Raw genomic sequence first — 20,154 nt, forward strand, 5'->3', positions numbered from 1 at the left:
CACAGATATATCACCAAGCGATTATGGATATCAATAAGGGCAAAATAAAATGCAGTACAACTCTAGAGAACATCCTATCATACAATGTCGACAATGTGTCAAACAAGGACACTTCAAGAGAGTTTTCCAAAATAAGCAAGAAAACATACATTATTGTGCAAATGGTGTGCACCAATTAACCATGAAGACACCAATTGCTTGAAGCAAAAGGGTATTAATATGTTGGACACGGAGGAACAAGACAACGGAGTTATGGCAATCGCGATAGAATAAACGAAGAAGGCAATGCACTCAAACCTTGCTATAGAGAAAGAACGACTCTGAAAAGCTATGGCAAAAGTAGAACATGTGATGGAAAATGTACAAATGAGCTCTAATGGAACTACAAGTACAACACTACAATTCAAGTCAAATAAGAACATAGTTCGCCAAGTGCTACAAATAACCATGTCCATCAAGTTGACAATCCTTTCTCAAACAATGCCACAAATGAGACACAATCTGTGACAACACAATTGACCAAAACCAATCTAAGCCACAAAAGGAACCAACAATGAAACCATCAAGCAAAGGTAACTAGGCCATTATCCCCACTTAACCATATCAAAAATTGCAATTCAAGTCAAATAAGAACATAGTTCAGCAAGTGCTACAAATAACCATGCCCATCAAGTTGACAAACCTTTCTCAAAATATTCCACAAATGAGAGTGGCAATTGCCAACATGATATGAACACAAAAATGACCAAAACCAATGCAAGTCAAAAGGAACTGACGATGATATCCCCAAACAAAGGTAACTAGGTCATTATACCCACTTAATTTGAAACCACTAAACTATATCAAATATTGGGATATTGATTTTAATTGTTGTGATGTTCCCTTTTTTAAATATGGTTTAATAATAAATAATTACATTAAATTAGAATACAAAAGAATGAAAAATAATTTTTTAATTAAAAATATAAATATTAAATAATAAAGTTAAAATATAACATTATTAAATGTAGTTAAGTTAATGAAGGATCAAAAGTCATTAAATGAAAAGTTGAGACTCCCTTAAACATGAGATATAAAAAGGGGGAAGAAAACTTCATTTGACAAGGGAGAGAAGAAAAAGATAAAACAGATGTGAAGCAAGGAAGAATTAATAGAAGTGAAAAAAGAAATGAGAAGAAAGTAAGAGTCTTGAAATTGTTAAAAAATGAATGATATGCAAAAATTGAATGATTGATATTGCATTAACAATGAACTCTTAAATAGAGTTTAAAGACGCTAATTACAGCATAGTGTAAAAAGACTTAACCAAGAAAAATTAAAAAGAAAGTCAATAACCATTAACTACGGCTCTGAGGAACGAGCTAAATATAGAGAGATACTCAAACTATTATAAAATCCTAATAACTCCTTCAAAGGGCAAAGGTTACGAAGGGTTGTGACTCTTTCAAATGACATAAATGATAAAGGGTTGTGACTCATCCAAAGGGTAACAATTGCAAAAGATTGTGACCTTTGCAAAGGGCAATGATGAAGACGTATGACTCTCTCTCACATTAGAAGATATAGAAGTGTTTCATTTGAGGATGATATCCAAGGGAAAACAATTTGGGGAATAATATATTATTCTTAAATGCAACAATGAGAATTGATAGCTCAATCCGAGATAGAAGGTGATAACCCTTTCACCAATAACTCTAAAGGAGATTTCATTCCAAGTGAAATAGGAAGAACAATAAAAGATTATCATTCAAATTTTGAGAGCAAACCAAGAAAAAGAATTCCATTCAATAAAGGAGATCAAACTAAGAGAACAACCTAATATGAGAAATCACGCATCAAATATTTATACAACTTAACTCATCTTCTTCAAGTAAGAGTTATATCTCTAACTACGTTTTGCCCCTATTTCATTGTGGATTTGTGAATTTAGGGCAAACTACAAGGTGATCCCAAAATGGGACATTGCAACTATTTCAACTAACACATCTAAAAAAAGAAACACCAACAAATAGGTTAGTCAATGCCCAAAACATAACAAAAATAGTATTGGAAATCTCACTCAAATTATAATCACTCCAAGAATGGATTTTATATAAATCATAATTATTGGAGCTCAAATAAGCACCCCTCGCTACCAAACTATTGGATAAATTGTCACCATATGATCTAAAACCCTAACTCAATAACCTACAAGAACCCACTAGATAGGTTAAGCACCTATCACTCTAAACTAATTAGCAAGGGGGCATTATAGTAAATTGTGATATAATTTATTAATATGAGTATTATCATTAATTCTTAAATAAAGTTATTATCATTTTGGGTAAATATTATTGTTTTAAAGAAATTTTCTACAAGGAAGCACATCCCCTAAATCTTGTGCCTCCAAGATGGAGACATTTCAAAGACATAGGGCCATAGGGGAGACACCTCCTACCTAACATAGGGGGTACTACCGAGAAAATGGAATATCCTACAGTAAGCAGATTGCTAGGAGCCGCCCAACCATCCCAAGGGTGCCTAATCGTCCCTTGCGGAGGTCAAAACAAAAAAGGTGAAAAATTAGTAAACTTTATCAAAAAATTGAAATTGTTGTTTAAGCCCTAAACCCTAACACCTAATTGGCCCCATCAATGCTTCCCAAACCCTATAAATCACCTAATAATCCCTATTGTTACATACAAATGCATTTCAACAGAAGAGTGATTGAAGAAGTGAAAGAGTGAGAATGAAGAATTGCAACCACAAGAGGGTAAGAAGGAACAAGAAGAAGACAAGGAATTCTACACCAAATAGGAAGGATTCTAAAATGATAAAGTGGGATTCTATGAGTAATTAATGAATTTATTATTTTTTTATTTTTTTATTAGTTTCATATTCATCTTTTAATTTGATTTGTAATTTCGTAGACATGCAAGTGCATCTTAAATGTTTATTGTTCGTGTTGTCATCAAGATTCAACATTTGAAATCTAAGTACCCCGAGGATGTGTCCCCGCCAAAAATGGCCATGTTTCAGAAACGTGGATGTCCTAGGGACAGGGGAACGGGTATGGAACATCCCGTCCTATCCCCATTTTCTGAAAATTTCCAGGAAACATCCTAGAAACTTGGGGACTTCGAGAATATTTCAGGGGGGACGTTTGTACATCCCAGGGCGATTGGGGACGCCTTGGAAGTCCCCGGGATGGCTGGGCATCCCCGATTTTATAGACAACGTCAGCACTTAGAAAAAAAAAAAAATTTAAATTTTAAAGTGGGCCCCTCCTTCCAAGTTCACCCTAACATGCTTATTACTATTTGGTAGTTAATTCCTACTATTTGGTAGTTAATTCCTACTATTTGGGAGACTCTGATTAGTATTTGACAACATTACATTAAGAATCATGGAATTAATATTGCTGTTATAGTCATGCTACATGCTCAGAATTCTATAGCAAACTATTTGCAAGGTGCTAGGAAAGTCTGAAAAGTGCATTATAGACCTGGAACATGCATCCTTATGTCATTTTCTAGCATTACATCAGTGCTAGGTTGGTCTTGCATTGATCTGGGTCCTTTGTGGAAGATATGGTGAATATTGAAGTTACATCAAGATACCGTCTTACTGTAACAAACCTATATCATGATTAGAATTATATAGAGAACCTTTTTGTATTAATAATAATATTAGTCCCCTTACAATGAATTAAAAATGTAGTTTCAAAATTAAATAATAGTAGTGTCCTTCAATTTGGAAGGTGGGTTATCGTTCATGTTGCTATTGAAAATGATTTATAAATTATGCTCTTGGGTATATTTCAAATTTTTATGTGGTTATTTTAATATTGCATCTACATTTACAATAATTCCAAATTATGACTGCTTTATAGCATATTGAGCATTGAGTTTGATTATTGAAATGTCATATGTTAAGGTTCAATGATGTTTAAATAGCATGTTTTATCCATGTCTTCATATGAATGTAATGTATATATGCAAATTTCCCTATATATTTTATATTTTTTGAATTTTCCTGATATATATATATATATATAGCTGTCCCCATTCACACACCCCACACCCCCTCCCCAAAATTGGCAAAAAAAATTCTCCCAAAAACCCGTCTCGGAAACTCGGGGGAACATAGTATGAAATTTGATAATTTTTAAAAAATCATAATCATAGACACAGTTATCATATTGTTTATTTAAGTTTAGAAAATCAGTTTAGTATAAAACAAATTGAAATTAGCAGTTTGATTGTCAAACTAGGATGAAACTTTTGTGTATCCTTCACTTTTGCGCTTCATGCAACCTAGAGTAAGAAAAACAAAAAGTGAAATCCTTGGTTGACAAGAATAACAATTTTTATTTGTGTCTCCTCTTCTTATGCACTTTGTACGACCTAAAGTAAGAAAAAGCAAAAAGAAATCATTGTCTTGATTCTTTGCCTTCTGATGCTTAGGTAGTTTGATTTTGAAATTTTGAAATTATAAACGTTATAAGTTTTTATTGTTTAATATAGTGTTGCGATGAGTTCATATGGCATGAGTTCTAATGAGATTGAGGCTCAATCTCAAAGTGAAAAATAAATTTGATAATGCACCTAAGTTTGAGGCTAAGAGGGGTGAGCAAAATAGTATGAATTGCCCCTCCATAATATTGGTACCTTTTACTAAGGGTTTGTTTAATCCTAAGTCTACTTTGAAAATATTTGCAACAAAAGTACATAGTAGGCCTAGAATAGAGGAACAGAATTGTGAAAGTGCAACTTTCATAACACTGAATTTCAGTGCAGCATTACCAAAGCTAATGACCACCTTCATATTTGACGAAAAGGTATAGAAAAATGTAATTTCAAGAGCTCCAAAAAATCTGAAATTCAAGACTAAGATAAGGAGGCTATATGGGTGTCAATGGAAAAGACAATGTACATAAACCTAGATCTGATTTTTTGTCTATCAAATCCACCTACAATGTTCTACTTGTACTTTGTAAAGGCAAGTTGCGCATACACCAAGCTCTTCTTCAAGGGTCCATGCAATCAATGCTAGGGGGTAACACGGGTTGAACAATAATGCTCCTAACTCAATAGCTCAATTATTCCATGTGCAAATGAAGGATGACGAAAGTGATGTCACTAGAAAATTCTTCTTAACCAATAGCATTCTATTCCATGCGGCTAAATCCCTTAATCTAAAGAGATAATGACCTCCTAACTCAATAGCTCAATTATTCCATGTGCAAATGAAGGATGATGAAAGTGATGTCACTAGAAAATTCTTCTTAACCAATGGCATTCCATTCCATACGGCTAAATCCCCTTAATCTAAGGAGATAATGACAAAGTAGCAAGGGCAAGACCATCATATGTGCCACCAAGGGACAAAAAAGGGACCGCAATCCTAGATAAGAACTATCATAAGATACACATGCTAATGGAGAAAATGAATAAATGTTGGGTGGCAACTAGATGCAGTATAGTCATGGATAGGTGGATAGACATTAGGCATTGTCCACTCATCAATATCAAGGTTAGATTTACAAAGGGCCAATATTTTCTAAAGGCAATTGATTGTACGAAGGACTGAAATTTTCTTAAGGCAATTAATTATTCAAGGCATCACAAGGATATCAATTTTCAATTTCAAATCCTGAAAACTATGGACTAAGTAGCAACAAATGTAGCGCACATGAGCAAAGTTGTTAGGAAATTAATTAAGGCAGCTTATAGACATATTTAGTGAACTCATTGTGAAAATCCCATGAATAGTTCACTCAAGGCAATGGGAAAGATTGATTGGATCAAACCAATGACCAATGATGCTAGAAAAGTGTTGGGGTTCATCAGCAACCATTACACTTCTCAAGCAGTCTTCAAAGGCTCCTCTAACAAGTTTTTCAAACCTATCAAGACTAGATATGCATCCAATTTCATTCTCTTGGAGAGAATGCTCGAGTTGTAAAAGGCATTGCACTTAATGGTTATGACAACTGAATTGAATTAGTGGCTTGAGTCTAAGACAGAGGAGAGGAAGAGGGTGAAGGATGTAGTGCAAAGTGATGTTTCAGGGGTGATGCTAAATATATACTCCATCATCACTCCAATTTTCCAAGTTATTGGATACTGGGATGCCAATATGCCTAGGCTTGGAGAGGCATGGCTTGCACAATGATACTATGCTTGACCAAATGAGGGTTGTCATGTGAGGATCCCACATTAGCATTCTACTACAAACAAATTCAGCGAATCTTTCATCAAAGATGGTAGAAGCTCGACCCTTGCATATGGTTGTCTACGCACTAAACCCTTAGTGGTACAAGAAAAGGATTGGTAGAGTTACACCCATATAGGATGTTGAGGTGAAGACCAAGTTTGTTTGGGCTATTAAAAAGGTGTGTTGGAAAAAATATCCCCTCCTAGGGGTTCTTCTAATTCGGCCAAGTGACGAAAACTATAGCACAAAAGGAGCCAATTGTGATGTCCTTGCCACAAGCTGATTTTTTTTACTACATCATATCCATTTAATTGTTATCTCAAGTTTTTATTTTTTCTGCTACTAAGAGAAACCGGTCCACTTATAGCTTTATCACCCTCTAAAGAGGCACAAACTTACCTCCAAGAGAGCAGAGAAGCTTGTGGTTGTACATAGTGTGCTTTGTGTCTCATCAACCACAATACAAAGAGATTCCACTTACGTGGAGCCAAAGGAGCTAGCACCAATTGATAAGGATGCTACAATTACATAGTCAAGGCTGGTTGGTATTAGTTTGGCATAGCTTGACCATGTGGAGTCCAACAGTTTGAGTAATAAGTTGTTTGACTTTGGGGATGATTAGAAGCCTCGCTTCACTCCATTTTGTTATCTAAGAATCAATTGTTAGTCGACTTCAAACATCATGTGCTTTCCCTAATCCTATGTAAAGTAACCTCTCTCTCTGTTATATCTGTAAGTATTTCTCAAACAATCTTGTTCAACAACAAACTGATCCTTTTAGTTTGGTTGTCTAGTAAACAAGTAACAACAACCTCAAAAATATAGATCATTACCTTGGTTTCCTATATTGACCATTTGCATGTAGTTGTCTTAATTAACATATGCTACAATGAATTTTCTTTTAATTAAAATAGTTCATATTTCAATGTTGTTTCTACTATTGTATCATGTGCATCGCCTAGAGGGCTAAACCTCTGTTGAAGGATGAACAAAAGGGGCATTGGAGACCACCCAAGGGTGGGTGGATCAAAATCAACTTTGACAAGGCCCTAAGAGATAACTCGAGGCTGTCATGGGCTAGATACGTGGCTTGTGATGAGAATGGTAGGATCCTGGCTCTTGGAGCGAAAAGGTTGCTAGACGGGACAAATAATGAGGCTGAATGTCTGGCAGCGATTGGTGTTGTTCTACTGGCCAAGAAGTTGGGGATTCGGAAGATCTATCTTGAAGGTGATTCTCAACTCACTATGAATGGGATTGCTAAAGGTCAGACATATAATTGTTACCTTAATAAACACATCAAAAGGATTCAAGCATTGATAAAGGAATTTGAAGATTTCAAGGTAACACACATTCTCAGGGAAGCAAATTCTATTGCTAACAAACTTTCCAAAATCAAGTCGGATGGGCCCCTAACAGACAGTTTTGAACTTTTTGAGGATCTACAATTTTTGGAGTTCCTCGATCCATCTTGTCAACATGAAACCTTTTAAGTCGATCATTAGTACTTACCACCCAGCTATGAGGTATTGCTTTACGAGAACGAAGGCGGAGAGTACAATGCTCATACCAAAGCCCTATGAAAGGACGATTAATTTGTCATTGCAGTGAGTAGAAGTATGGAGCGGGATGTTCTCATATCCACTTTATGATGAGAAGAGGTTGAAAGGATTTCCGGACAGGTCGCATGAGTAGGGGTGAATTTTGAGGAATGGGATGGCCTTTAAGGGATGCGGTGGTCTGTTTGATTTCACAAATTTTTGTTTTGTGAACTTCATTGGTTATGTGGTTCTCTTCACGATGGAGACAAATTTCTCTCTACAAACCACGGGCCAAATCTCAACTTCCACAAGTTCCATTTCCATTCTAAGAATACATACCATTTTCAAAATCAATGACATTGAGTTCTGGGAGGCAATAGTATTAATGTTGAGGGATGAGTTCCTCATTATAGATTTGCGGCCAAGGACTAACCTCAACATTTCATCCCTCTTTGTGGCCCTGGCTTTAATGGTGGGCTCTTTGCATGAGGAAGTGTTGTGAGTGGCCCAAGCATGTGTTGAACCCAAATGGGCTAGTGGCTTAGCAAATATTGTGGCCTGTGCGAAAATTGGAGTGGGGCTGCACATGTATCATGGACCATGGAGACTCATTGGTGGAGGAAATGATGAGTTGCAGCCACTAGTTGTCCAGTCGTCCTCTTGTCCTATGGAAGTCCACATCGTGAACTTAAGGAAAGGGTAATAGGATTTGCTACCAATCTTGCACAAATTGGAAGCAAATAAGTTTGTGGTGGCGACTGAACGTAGAATGAAAAGAAAGGTGACCCCGATGAAATCCTCTACTACCAGGGGGAAGATGGTGGTCTTGTCCCTCGACGATAGCTCAACCCAAGGCGAAGCTCAGCGGAGCTCCTAGTGATGGCAACTTAACTCGAGTTGCTAGTGATGTTGGTAGGCAAGGTTGTGTTGGAGAGGTCGAAGGTGGTGTTGAGATGGGAGGTGCCCGTGCTGGCCCATCTTACCTGAACTTCTCTAGGGAAGAGGCTATAGATTGGTTCAGATAGTCGGGGGTTTGCTTTGGTGTCCATTTCATGCCCTATTTTTTGTAGCACAGGCTAGTGTTTGGGGATGTTTTGTTGTGTCTCTATATTTTTTGGTTATCTGTCGATGTGTGTGGTGGTTTTTGGGGGTTCCATTGAAAATCTGCCAATCAGTGGCTTTTGCTCTATATGTTTGGGGGTCTTTGACTCTTTTGTGTCATTTCTGCCAATCAGTGGCTATATGCATGTACTAAAAATCTTTGAATTACAAATATTTTATTATCGATCAAGAAATAAAAAATGTGCATCACCTACAGCAGTCTTAAGTTGCATTGAATGGACAGGAATAGACATTTCAGTATTCCATGCTAGGATTATTTAATAGTGTGCACACATAACAGGTCCCTTTTACGTGCTTCAAACAGAAATAAATAAATAAATTTAAAAAAACTGTGTTCTTACACCTACATATTTGAGGATTGTTTTCCATAAACCCATCTCCAAGCAACTTGTTACATATGTCACAATATTGTTTGACTTCGACAAATCATCCAGGAATTTTTTTGTGCGCTGGCTAATCTCCAGACAAAATGCACCAAAGACAAAAAAAAGTCAAACATGATTTTTTTCAGATTCACGAAAACACAGCAAAATTTTCTCAAAAATTTTGTTGTTTTCGATCACAAAATATATGATCATGAAGATCAAATGCTGAAAATTCCAAAAAATTTCATTGTGTTTTTGTTTTATTGAAATTTAGTCAATGGTGCAATTTGTAGGGAGGATGTCCATGTCCATAAGCTACTTGGGAAAGAAGAAAAGTACAAATCTTTTAGTCTATTTATCCCAAGAGAACTGTTTGCTAGCAACATGTAATCTCGTAGAAATAGGCAATCTAATCAAATAGGATCTTCATTTTATCAAGCATGGAGAAAGTTTCCTAGGATTAATACCAAGCTATGTCCCTTGCATGCAGGAAGCTGCTGACTTTGTTCTCTTTTGCGGATTTGTCCAACAGTCAACCAAGAGAGCTTACCCAGATGCAGCACCTACATGGACATAGTTTTATCCTGTTAAATTACCTTGTGTGGGCACAAGCTCTAAAAATAAATCTTAATAAAGAGACAAACATCAGAAAATCATCATACGTGGAACTGCATACATGAAATAGTAGAATTGAAGACCAGTGTTGGTGTTTAGAGATGAAATCGGTCAAAATTACCTGAACATCGTTCAATAATCCATCAGAGGATTCTCCTCCAACAACCACCATCTTCCTTCCAACCACTGCAGCTGCATGCTGTTGCAATGAATAGTTATTTCTAGGCATAACTTTCTTCATTGCATAAAACAATGAGCTTGCCATGATTTTCAAAGAGATACATCAACAATGTTTCCTGATTGCTCATTATAATAAAGTAGATTTCATCCGTGCCACATAACATTAGGAAATGTTTCAGTACACAAGTGCAAACATACAAACCATTCGTAAATAACAAAGTCAACTGAATACATTATAATTTATGATAGTCATATTAACTATAACCAAACCAGTGAGGGAAAAACTACAGGTTCTCAAAACATAGGAAAAAGGGGGTCCTGAACCAGTATTTGGGATTGTGCCACATGCAAGTCATCTGCCAAGCATATGAATGAAGCTTCAGATACTGTAACTTTTGAGTGGAAAGAACTCTCACATTATATCTAGGTTCAGGCCTTGGTCCCTGTGGAGACAAACTGATCCAACTGTGAGCATCTTTGGCAGAATTAATGTTCTGATCAGAAGCAGCACATGAAAATCTTGCACTCCTGTTATTAACATCATCTGTTTTTGCTTCTGAAGATATAGGACCTACTGAATCTGAAGTTTCTACCTGCAACAATCACACCATGTCAATGTTTAACTTTCTTGTTGTTTAGCACATCCACAAACACATTTGTCATTCACAAACACATTTGTCATGACAACTCTCAGAATTGATTAAACAAACTCATGGACCCAGTGGCAAATACAATACAAACAAATTCTTGAGCCGGATGTTACAACAACACACAGGATTACACAATGCAAAAAACTCATAGACATTTGTATCTACATAAATGCATTTTCAGTTTTCCTTAGGGTTTCCTTAGCATAAAATTATAGCCAGAATAATATAACCTTCAAATTTAGTATTTTTATTTCTAGCTAATGATCAAGCTAGGGATAATATTAATATGCAAGCAGGATGTTACAGGTATAACGTGGTTTAAATCAAAGAAAGGACACAATGTAACAAGTCCAAGAATATATACATATTAATTTGCATTTTTTATTTTCCCTCAGGTTATAAAATAAACTGCCTTTCGTTAACCTTTCAAATTTTGGACTTGTTGCCAGTCCGTGATCATATAAACAAATTACTTATGCAAAGATAGCTAGATAATGCCAAAAACCAAGGAGTATACAATACTCAACAGGCATAACCGTACATACACACACATTTGAATTTACTGTTTTCTCTTGGGTTTTCTTTGCAGCAAACTGTAGTTAATAACATAAGCTACGAATTTTGCACCTCTGTTGAACATATGCATATGCAAGCAGGATTTTACAGAAATAAGCACAATTTGAATCAAATTATAACCAGTATAATATTGCATTACCTTTAAATTTTGCGGTCCTGTTTCCAGCTCATGATCAAACTAGATACATGTTGCGTTATATATATCATCTATCTCGACTACATATATCTGTACAATCCCCCTCCCTATTCATTCACAGCGAGAGAATGCTCATGACCCGGGAATTATCTAAACGTCGGTAATTCAATGAGATTTCTTCTCTGTTCATAAAATGGTATTCTCGTTTCTCATGAGCGGGTACAAACACATGTAGAATAGTAATAATATTTATATCTGATGAAGTACATAATATAGTTAGAGATCGAATAGAGTATCCATAGATCTCCCAGATATTGAGGATTAGAAGGTGACTTCGTTAAGAATAAACACACAAGTATATAATAAATATATACAAGCGTATGAAAGATACCGGGTTTAAGTAGACAATGTCGAGACGGAGCATTGCCAAATTTGAAGATTATTTCAGTTTTGCTAGTAGTTTCTGTAAAGGCAAAACGATATGCAACCCGTAGGAAGGCTGAATGTAGAAGTTTAAGTATTAAAGATTTTCTGGCTTAATCTCTTTCTTGTATAGCAACTTTGGATATATGTATATCATGAAACCTTATATTTCGGGTTGAAGTTCCGTTGTTCTATCTACTGTCTAAACAGAACTGTAAATCGCAACTACCGACAGACGGGTAAGCTTAAAGTTCTCCGCAGAAGTACATGGGTCGAGAACAAAATCAGAAAAGTGCAAAGTAAACTGAAATTTCTTCTAGAACAAAATAATTTCAAGAATAGATCCATACTTTCGAAAAACAAACGTGGTATTTAAAATGATGTTCTAGCTCCGAATTGTTAATTCAACAAGCGTGCTGTAAATTTGTTTTTGGTGGAAATGAATGTGGAAACATTCTTACATTGTCACGGGTCTGACGCTTTAATTTCCGAAGGGCGAGCCACCTGGTGCGAACCATCTCAAACCTGCAACTTCTACGCCCTTTCCCTCTACTCCGAATCAATCCAGAATTAAAAAGGCTTTATTTCGTCGGATGCATTTTAAACCATACGACGCCTGCCGGCCGCTAAAATGACCTGCGAGATCCGCCACAGATTCTCATTTATTTCACCGCGATAACTGAAAAAGATAGACAACTCCAAGTTGATAACGGTATAATATATGTTCACGTGTGCTCCACAGCTGAAAAAAATGGCGTGGAGAACCTCAGAATCTGGAGGTGGTAAACAAAAGACAAGAATCCTGTAGATAAATTATATACACATTTAACTAGTTGGTCCCGGGTTCGACTCTGGTACTGTCGATGACAGAGACCGCAGAACTGCCTCCAAAAGCTAACCTTTACAAATACCGCTGCTTTTCCTATGCATCGGGGACCGCAACGGCTAGGGTTATGAGCCTTTTGATTAAAAAATCAGAGACTGCTGAGACTGCTACAGTACCATTTCAGAACACTGTGCCAGACTGAAACCTGTGCAAGAGCTTTCAATTGAGCGTGGTTTTCAATGCTGGAATTTAGCCAAACGGACAAAATATGGGATACTTGACACGACAAAATGGGCTTTCTTCGAAGTTTGGTGAAAAAGACTTAATTTGGATGCTTGTGGTAAAATACCAAATCTGGTCCGGATCCGTATGATGAGACAAAAACGAGAATCGCTCTCAGCTGACATCGTCCTTCCGCCATTGCGCGCTTCTCATGTGACCGCTACGGTCTGCGTAATGTCTGAGACTTACAGAAGTAAAACATAAGTAGAAAGGCAGATTAAGGATAACTTCTGTCGGGTTCGCTGTCACATCTCCATCATGAATGAATGTAACGTGAAGGGCATCAGAACCCCAATGGGAGCTATTAATAATTGCCAGGAAATTACTTCAGACAAGAATTTAAGGAGTTTGCCCTGGTTGCAGAGGCTTAAACACCTGTTGACTCTACGAAAAAATAATAACGAGAGTTGTAAAAGTAGTTCAGTAGCAAGTAGTGCATGATATATATGGATTGGAACATAAATATGTTAGAAAAGCATAAAATATAAACTAGCACTTGTACCCCTATAGATCCAAGAGTCACGCGGATTTCTAATGAGAATCTTAATTTTGATTATTCATTTTTATCTAGAATTTTTAAGAATTCAATTCAATTTTTCATTTTTTTTTGCTATACCTAGATGTCGATCCTTCAACCAAGCTGTCAAAGAATTTGTGTACATCTTGTTAGTCTAAAAGGTTCTCGTTCAAAACTAATGTTGTCTATTATTCTGTTGATATATCATTATTTTGATGTAGGCCCTACATTTTCCTTTGTGGTATATGGGGTAGTAGCTGAACGGCTTGAGCTTTTTCATATCAATTCTGATGGGAATATGAACTTTCTCAATCCACTCAATCCATTTTTATGGAGTAAATATAAGAGATTTGTGAAATTGGTAAGGGTTTAAAACTGTCACCCTTTGTAGTGCCTTCAAAGAGCCAGCGACAAGGGAGCTTCCGATAAGACTAAGTATTATAAAATCATGTCTATGGTAAACACTGCAGCCAAAATGCTCTGGTCAAAATACAACATAAGAGCAAAGACATGGCACTCAAACTATTTGTTGAAAATATAATTTAAGGAATAGCTAATAGGGATGTGGTGTTTTGGGGAGAGGAGGAGTTTTAAACTTGTGTCGACCTTATCATTTCCCTTCCTTCTTGTAAAGAACATTTTGACTCTCATTTGATCATCTTATTTTGGGCAACACAACAAATCGATAATGAAAGACCCACTCAAGTTTTTAGCTTTTGGGTGTGTATTTTTGGATGTAAAGATAGAGATTTTTAACGTGTTTTAATGTGGATTTTCAAACTACAATTTGGTGTGTGTGGTTTTCAGTGTGTTGATGATCATTCTTCATTTTGGAGTTTTGGAGTGAGATAGGGTATGTTTGGATTCAAATTCAATACCCTATAGTCCATTAACAAATTTTTAGAAGTGAGTATTTAGGGCGGTTGAAGCACAATTTATCACAACTCTTAGAGAGATCTAAATCTACCTTTTGGTATTCATCCATTGTTTCTATTGACAAGTCATCATCTTCTAACCTATCACTTGTGGGTTTTGATGAGTGTTTAATTATATTATGCAAAGCCTATCCTAGAGGGTTGTACACTTTCTCTTTGACACATACTATTTGGACATAAATTGATGCTAATGAAAACTCATTAAAGTTGGAATCTTTCTAAACATATATCAACAATGCAGTAGAAATTCTCATGTCTAATATACTATAATAAAAGTGTGATTTCAGCTTGTAGTTGAACGCTAATGTGATTTGTAATGAATTTTCAGCATGAATGGATTCAAGATATAATTATTCTCTTCATTGCAATGTTATTTCTATGGATGCAAAACCTATGAATAAATTCTTAACCAAACAATTGGAAACCTGCTTGTTTAGCTCATATATTGCAACCACATACCACAACAGAAAGAAAAAAAATCAAGGATGGTCATTACATTGTTGTATTAGAAAAGAGGATGTGCAATATCATCCAATAGTTTAACAAACAAGCCCGCTAGCATACATGACTGAAGGCTACCATATGCCAGCTAAAATAGTACAATTTCAGTCCTAGAGTAATGTAGAATGTCACATATAAAAATAAAATCTAAGAGAGAACCAAATGGGATGCACTCAAGAAATAAACCATCTAGAATTTCACTACAGAGATTCGTGTACAAAACCTTAGAAAGATGTGATGCACACTCAAAGGTACACATGTTGAAGTAGGGTAAATTACCATTTACAGTGCCATATTTATACGTGTCAATTTTCTATCGGTTAAAGTACCATATAGTGACATGTTACCATTAATTCATCATCCATTGTACATTCTATTATGTGCAAATCATTTGAGTGGTAAGACATATATTTTAGCTTACTACCTTTTTCACCTTTTCATTCAATAGTCATGCTTGTAAGAGCTTGTGCATTTTATTGATTCCTGAATACAAAAAGAGAGACAAATATGATTGCTTCAGATGGAAATTGCCTAAAATGATATACGAATTTTTGAGATAAATTTATTCATTTATTGTACCTAAGAATTCTAGCACTGTTGCATTGCATTATCATTGGAGAAAGGAACAAAGAAATGTAATGCCTCTACCATCTTTGACAAATTCTAGTTCAGTTGTAATGCTTTCTAATATAGTGACTATGAATATAGCCTTCAAGACCATTTGGCAAGTTAGTTTGATCTATAAAGTAAGGTCAAGGCAAACATTTTAGCATTGGTATAATCAAGAATCAAAAATTTCCATAATAGATTAATTCTTTACAAAATTATTTTTTTTTAAGAATTTTTCTTTGATACATCGAGAAAATAATTCACTTGCTTACCTGCATACACAAACATAACTATTGCATGTTATCTATTATATGTTTGGTAACTTTTGTGATTGTATTATAAACTCCTTGTTGTTACTTCAACTATCACACATCATCTATTATATGTCCTATATTTTGGTGACTCCACAATAAACTCCTTATTGTTACATCTAATGTTTTAACTAATAATTTTCTAATTAGGGAATGCATCTGGTAGAAACTTTTTTGGCTGAATTTTTAGATAAGGAAATGTGGTCTTAAATTTCAATGACAATATTTGATGCTCTACAAGTGCTTGGCATTCCTTGGAATGAGGTGTTGTAGGGTCCATGTTGATAGCAATGATGGAATCCATATTTTGTGGAGACATGCCCTATGTACCTAGTCTACATTACAATTACTAAGCATCATTTCATACTATACACAAACATCAAATTGGTGATTTACATCACTTTCTAAAATTGCAAGTTCATCTTCAATTGGCTCCAATGCACACTGAACTACAACTTGGGCATTCCACTAAAAAAGTATCATTTCAACTCTACATTGCTTTAGTTTAATATCAATGACAAATCTGCCCATAATGAGTCAAAATTGCATTATTAAACAAGATACTCGCCTACCCAATAGGAAGTACAATTATGATGTAGTGCATCTGCTTGATACGTTATGATAAGTAATCATCTATGTGATAATGTAATGTCACTAATATGATATAGAATGATATCATTTCTCATCACCTAGGTTGAGCTAACTAGGCTAGCCTGGGTTATTTGATTCAATTGGTCTACCCAAAGTGATTGGGGCCAGTAGTAAATAAAGGAATTCAGGAGAAGCTAAAGTGGTTGAAGAGAAAGTACAAACAGATTATTGCCCCCATATAGATTATCGATTGGGGTTGATGCATCTGTAATTTGGGGTCTTGTGGGTCCACAATGCTTGTTTGGGCACAAAGGGTTGTACTGAAATCTTGTATGGCTTTTCTTTATTGGTGCACTTCTTCCTTCAACATTTAATATCTTAACCAAAAAAAAGTTGATATGAATCCATAGGAAATCTATTTGTAACTTTCAAGTTTCAATTATAAATTTCATTGATATGCATCTACATTAAAACGAATGACAGTGGCACTAATTACATGGGTGACAGAAATGAAAAGACCTATCTATTTGGAAGAAGCGAATTCCTAGCTCAGTTGCACTTTGTGCTTTCCACTATATGTTTTTTGCTTGCTTCTCTCTCTAGTTTGTTTCTGCAGACACTTAAAATTGGTCCAAACACTATATTAATTGATTTAATATTTCCCTTGACACTATAACTGATTATTTATTAATTGATTATACTTGTCATATTCTTCTACTTAGTTAATTAAATAGGTTCACTTCCCTAAAGCATTTAAATTTAATTTGAATACTTCCCCTCTAATGTGTTAAATTTATTTAATGCATAGTGCTCCATAAAATCTCTTTTAAATAAATTCTAATTAAATTTAATTTGAATACTTCCCCTATAATGTGTTAAATTTATTTAATGCATAGTACTCCATAAATTCTCCTTTTAAATAAATTATAATTTATTTAAATCCCTCCACTTTATTAAATTCTCTAATCCTATGATTAAATTAAATCCCATTTAATTTAATCCTAATCTCACCTAAAACCTAGACTACCACCCATCACTCTCATCCTTCTAAGTCTACCCACTAGTTAATCCCACTTAATTATCCTAAACACCTCCCTAAGCACCCTTTAGTCCCTAAGTGTTTGCTCACACATGTGTGAGCAACTCAAAATCCAAGAAAACCTCTCTTTTATTATTATATCCAAAAAGCCTCTTATGCTCTTACACACTTGCCCCCTTTCCTTTCTCCAAGGTTGCTCACAAATGTGTAAGCACACCTTGAGTCATCTCAATCACCAAAAAGGCTTATGTTGACCTTTGCATGGTTTGTCTCCTTAGCCCATGTATCTCCCTTGTGGAACCTATGTGAATATCACATAGATGCCACCTTCCCAAGGCCTCTCTCAAGCCTATAAATAAAGCCCTTGTCTCAAGCATTCATAATCTCTTCCATTGCATTGTTATCATGCTAGTTTAGTTTTAGAGCTTTTAGAGATTTTTATGCTTACAGCTAACATTTGGTAGTTGTTTGCATTCTAGTCTCAGATATTGCATTCTTATTCTAAATTTGCAATTTTAGTTTGATTATTTACATCCATCTTCACATCCTTCAAATGCTTTCAAGCATGGTTACTTCCATAGTCATTGCTTGAAGTGTTCTCCATTTATCTTAGCATAGTTTCATATCATTGATTATTCATCAAATCATGGGATTCATCCATAGTTGTGTTTGAGGAGACCACATCTACATCCCTCATCTTGAGCACACCAACAAGGCCTCTTGTGGGTGCCCTTGTTGAGCTACTTTGAGGTTGCACGAGGACTTTTCTTTTCGATTGCACTAAGTTTTAAAACTAATGTTTGCGTGTTTATGTGTGCTTCCAACAGGTTACATTTTCTTATACCCATAGTCTTTCACCTTTCATTTCATCCATAAGTTCTCCATACCATTTATCCTCATACACCCCATACCATGGCCAATGGAAGAAAATTGGATGCCAAAGATAAAGTGAATGAAGCCAAAAATCTGCAAAAATCCAAAAATCATCATGCCCCCTCTAAACAACATGTTCAAGAAAAGAAAAATCTGATCCAAAACAAAGAAAAAATTCAAAGGCCACAAAGGCTGAAAATTAAAAATGCAAAAATCATGTGGACTCCAAAGCTACTTAAAGCAGCAATGATTCTCAAAGAAAAGTCCAACATGGCATCCAATTTCGCTAATCCAAAGACTTCCCTCATTCATAAATCATCAAAAATTCTATTTTCAAAATCTATTTTGGGTCCTTATATACCCAAATCCACCATCTTAATCCATCATCTCCTTCATCCATTTTGGGTCCTTATATCCCAAAATTTCCACCTTTCCATCACTCTTCAAGGTGTGTGTCAATGATGATCTTTCCACCTCCTTCATCTACTCACTCACAAGTCTTTCAACCTAGCATCTATCAACCATGTCTTCCTCCAAATCACTCGACCCCCTTAATCCAAACTTTGTCATAAGTCCTCGACCTTAATTTCCCAATCCATTTCATCCTTCTTTTCACTTTCCTACCAACATCTACGAGAAAATAGTAAAAAATCCTTGAAAAGAAGAAAGATAAATAAAAAGGGATACCATCCATATATCTTGATGCTTGAGTCCTTCCTTTGTTTTCCTATCATGAATCCAATGTCTTCCACTTCCACTTATCCATCCATTCACTTTTCCTCTTCCACTTGGACTCTACACTAAGGGCACACCCTATCCATACCACACTACCTTACATATCTTCCATATTCCTATCTATCATTCATCACCCTTGTCCATCTTTGATCTCGACTCTCCTTTACCTTCCATCCATCCATATGCTCAACCTATCCCTGGCTCATTATCCATACATTATCCTACATACTTCCATAATTCTTTCATACATTTGAACTTGACATTCTAGCCATATCTTGCATCCCATAGTTCATTTCATGTTCATTTCCTCCATCCCCCATACATAATCCTATACTTCCATTATCCTTTCATATGTCTTTGGTCTTGATTATCCCAAGCCTTTCCTCCATCCATTTCCTTCATATCATTATCCTTATCATATTTATACCCTCCCTTTCATGTCCTGTATTCATATCTCTTCCACTTACATACCTTCCCTCCCATATCCCATACTCCTTCCACTATCATGCCTATGCTTGTGATCAATACTAGAGGGACGATAACAAAATGTTCATACATGCTTTGGAAGAACACATGCCTTCACTTCCTCTATACAATAACCTTCACACCATCTTTCCATGCTCATTCATCCTTTCCCACCATTTTTCCTTCCATTTTTCCTATCCTTCGTATGGGGCATTTTTGGTAACTCCTTTTAAACATGGTCCTTGGCTCCCCATGGTCCTATTCTAGACCCTTTGGTCCCCCATATTGTTCCACCATTCAAATATCCCCACCCTTCTCATCCATTTACCATTTCTTGGATCTCCCTTGTCAATGGTCCCAATCTAGTCATTTTCATCAATTCAATCAATTCATTTCTCCTCTAATCTAATCATATTCCCTTCTTCTAATCATTCCATACAAATCAACTCCTTCATTTTTACATCTATTTGCATATACCTTGATCAAATTTCTAGTCTTCTATTAAGCAAACTTTCCTCTAGAGAACATTTATCACTTGCTCTCTCACCTTCACCTTCCAATCCAATTCAATTCATCCATTATCTTATCATATCTTATCCAAATTCTTCTATTCAGCATATGATCTCATGACAGTGAGCTTGACCCCATCAAATTGAGCTTATCA

General features: G+C 35.7%; 1 protein-coding gene across 2 annotated transcripts in view; it reads right to left on the reverse strand.

The window, feature by feature from the left end:
- The window catches only part of LOC149540587 (Galactose oxidase/kelch repeat superfamily protein), an 83,736-nt gene extending 70,405 nt beyond the window's left edge, over nucleotides 1–13,331 (reverse strand). For both annotated transcript variants that reach the window (XM_089801683.1, XM_089801684.1), the window contains exons 1-4: nucleotides 12,268–13,331; nucleotides 10,438–10,614; nucleotides 9,963–10,040; nucleotides 9,694–9,789 (exon numbers count right to left, since the gene is read on the reverse strand). In XM_089801683.1, the coding sequence (XP_089657809.1) occupies nucleotides 9,694–9,789; nucleotides 9,963–10,040; nucleotides 10,438–10,614; nucleotides 12,268–12,324 (408 nt within the window). In that variant the 5' untranslated portion in view covers nucleotides 12,325–13,331. The remainder of the gene's footprint in view (nucleotides 1–9,693; nucleotides 9,790–9,962; nucleotides 10,041–10,437; nucleotides 10,615–12,267) is intronic.
- Nucleotides 13,332–20,154: the final 6,823 nt, after the last annotated feature.

This window comes from Cupressus sempervirens, chromosome 9 (genome assembly GCF_028749045.1).
Source record: "Cupressus sempervirens isolate cs-2001-9-10 chromosome 9, ASM2874904v1, whole genome shotgun sequence".
Lineage (NCBI taxonomy): Eukaryota > Viridiplantae > Streptophyta > Pinopsida > Cupressales > Cupressaceae > Cupressus > Cupressus sempervirens.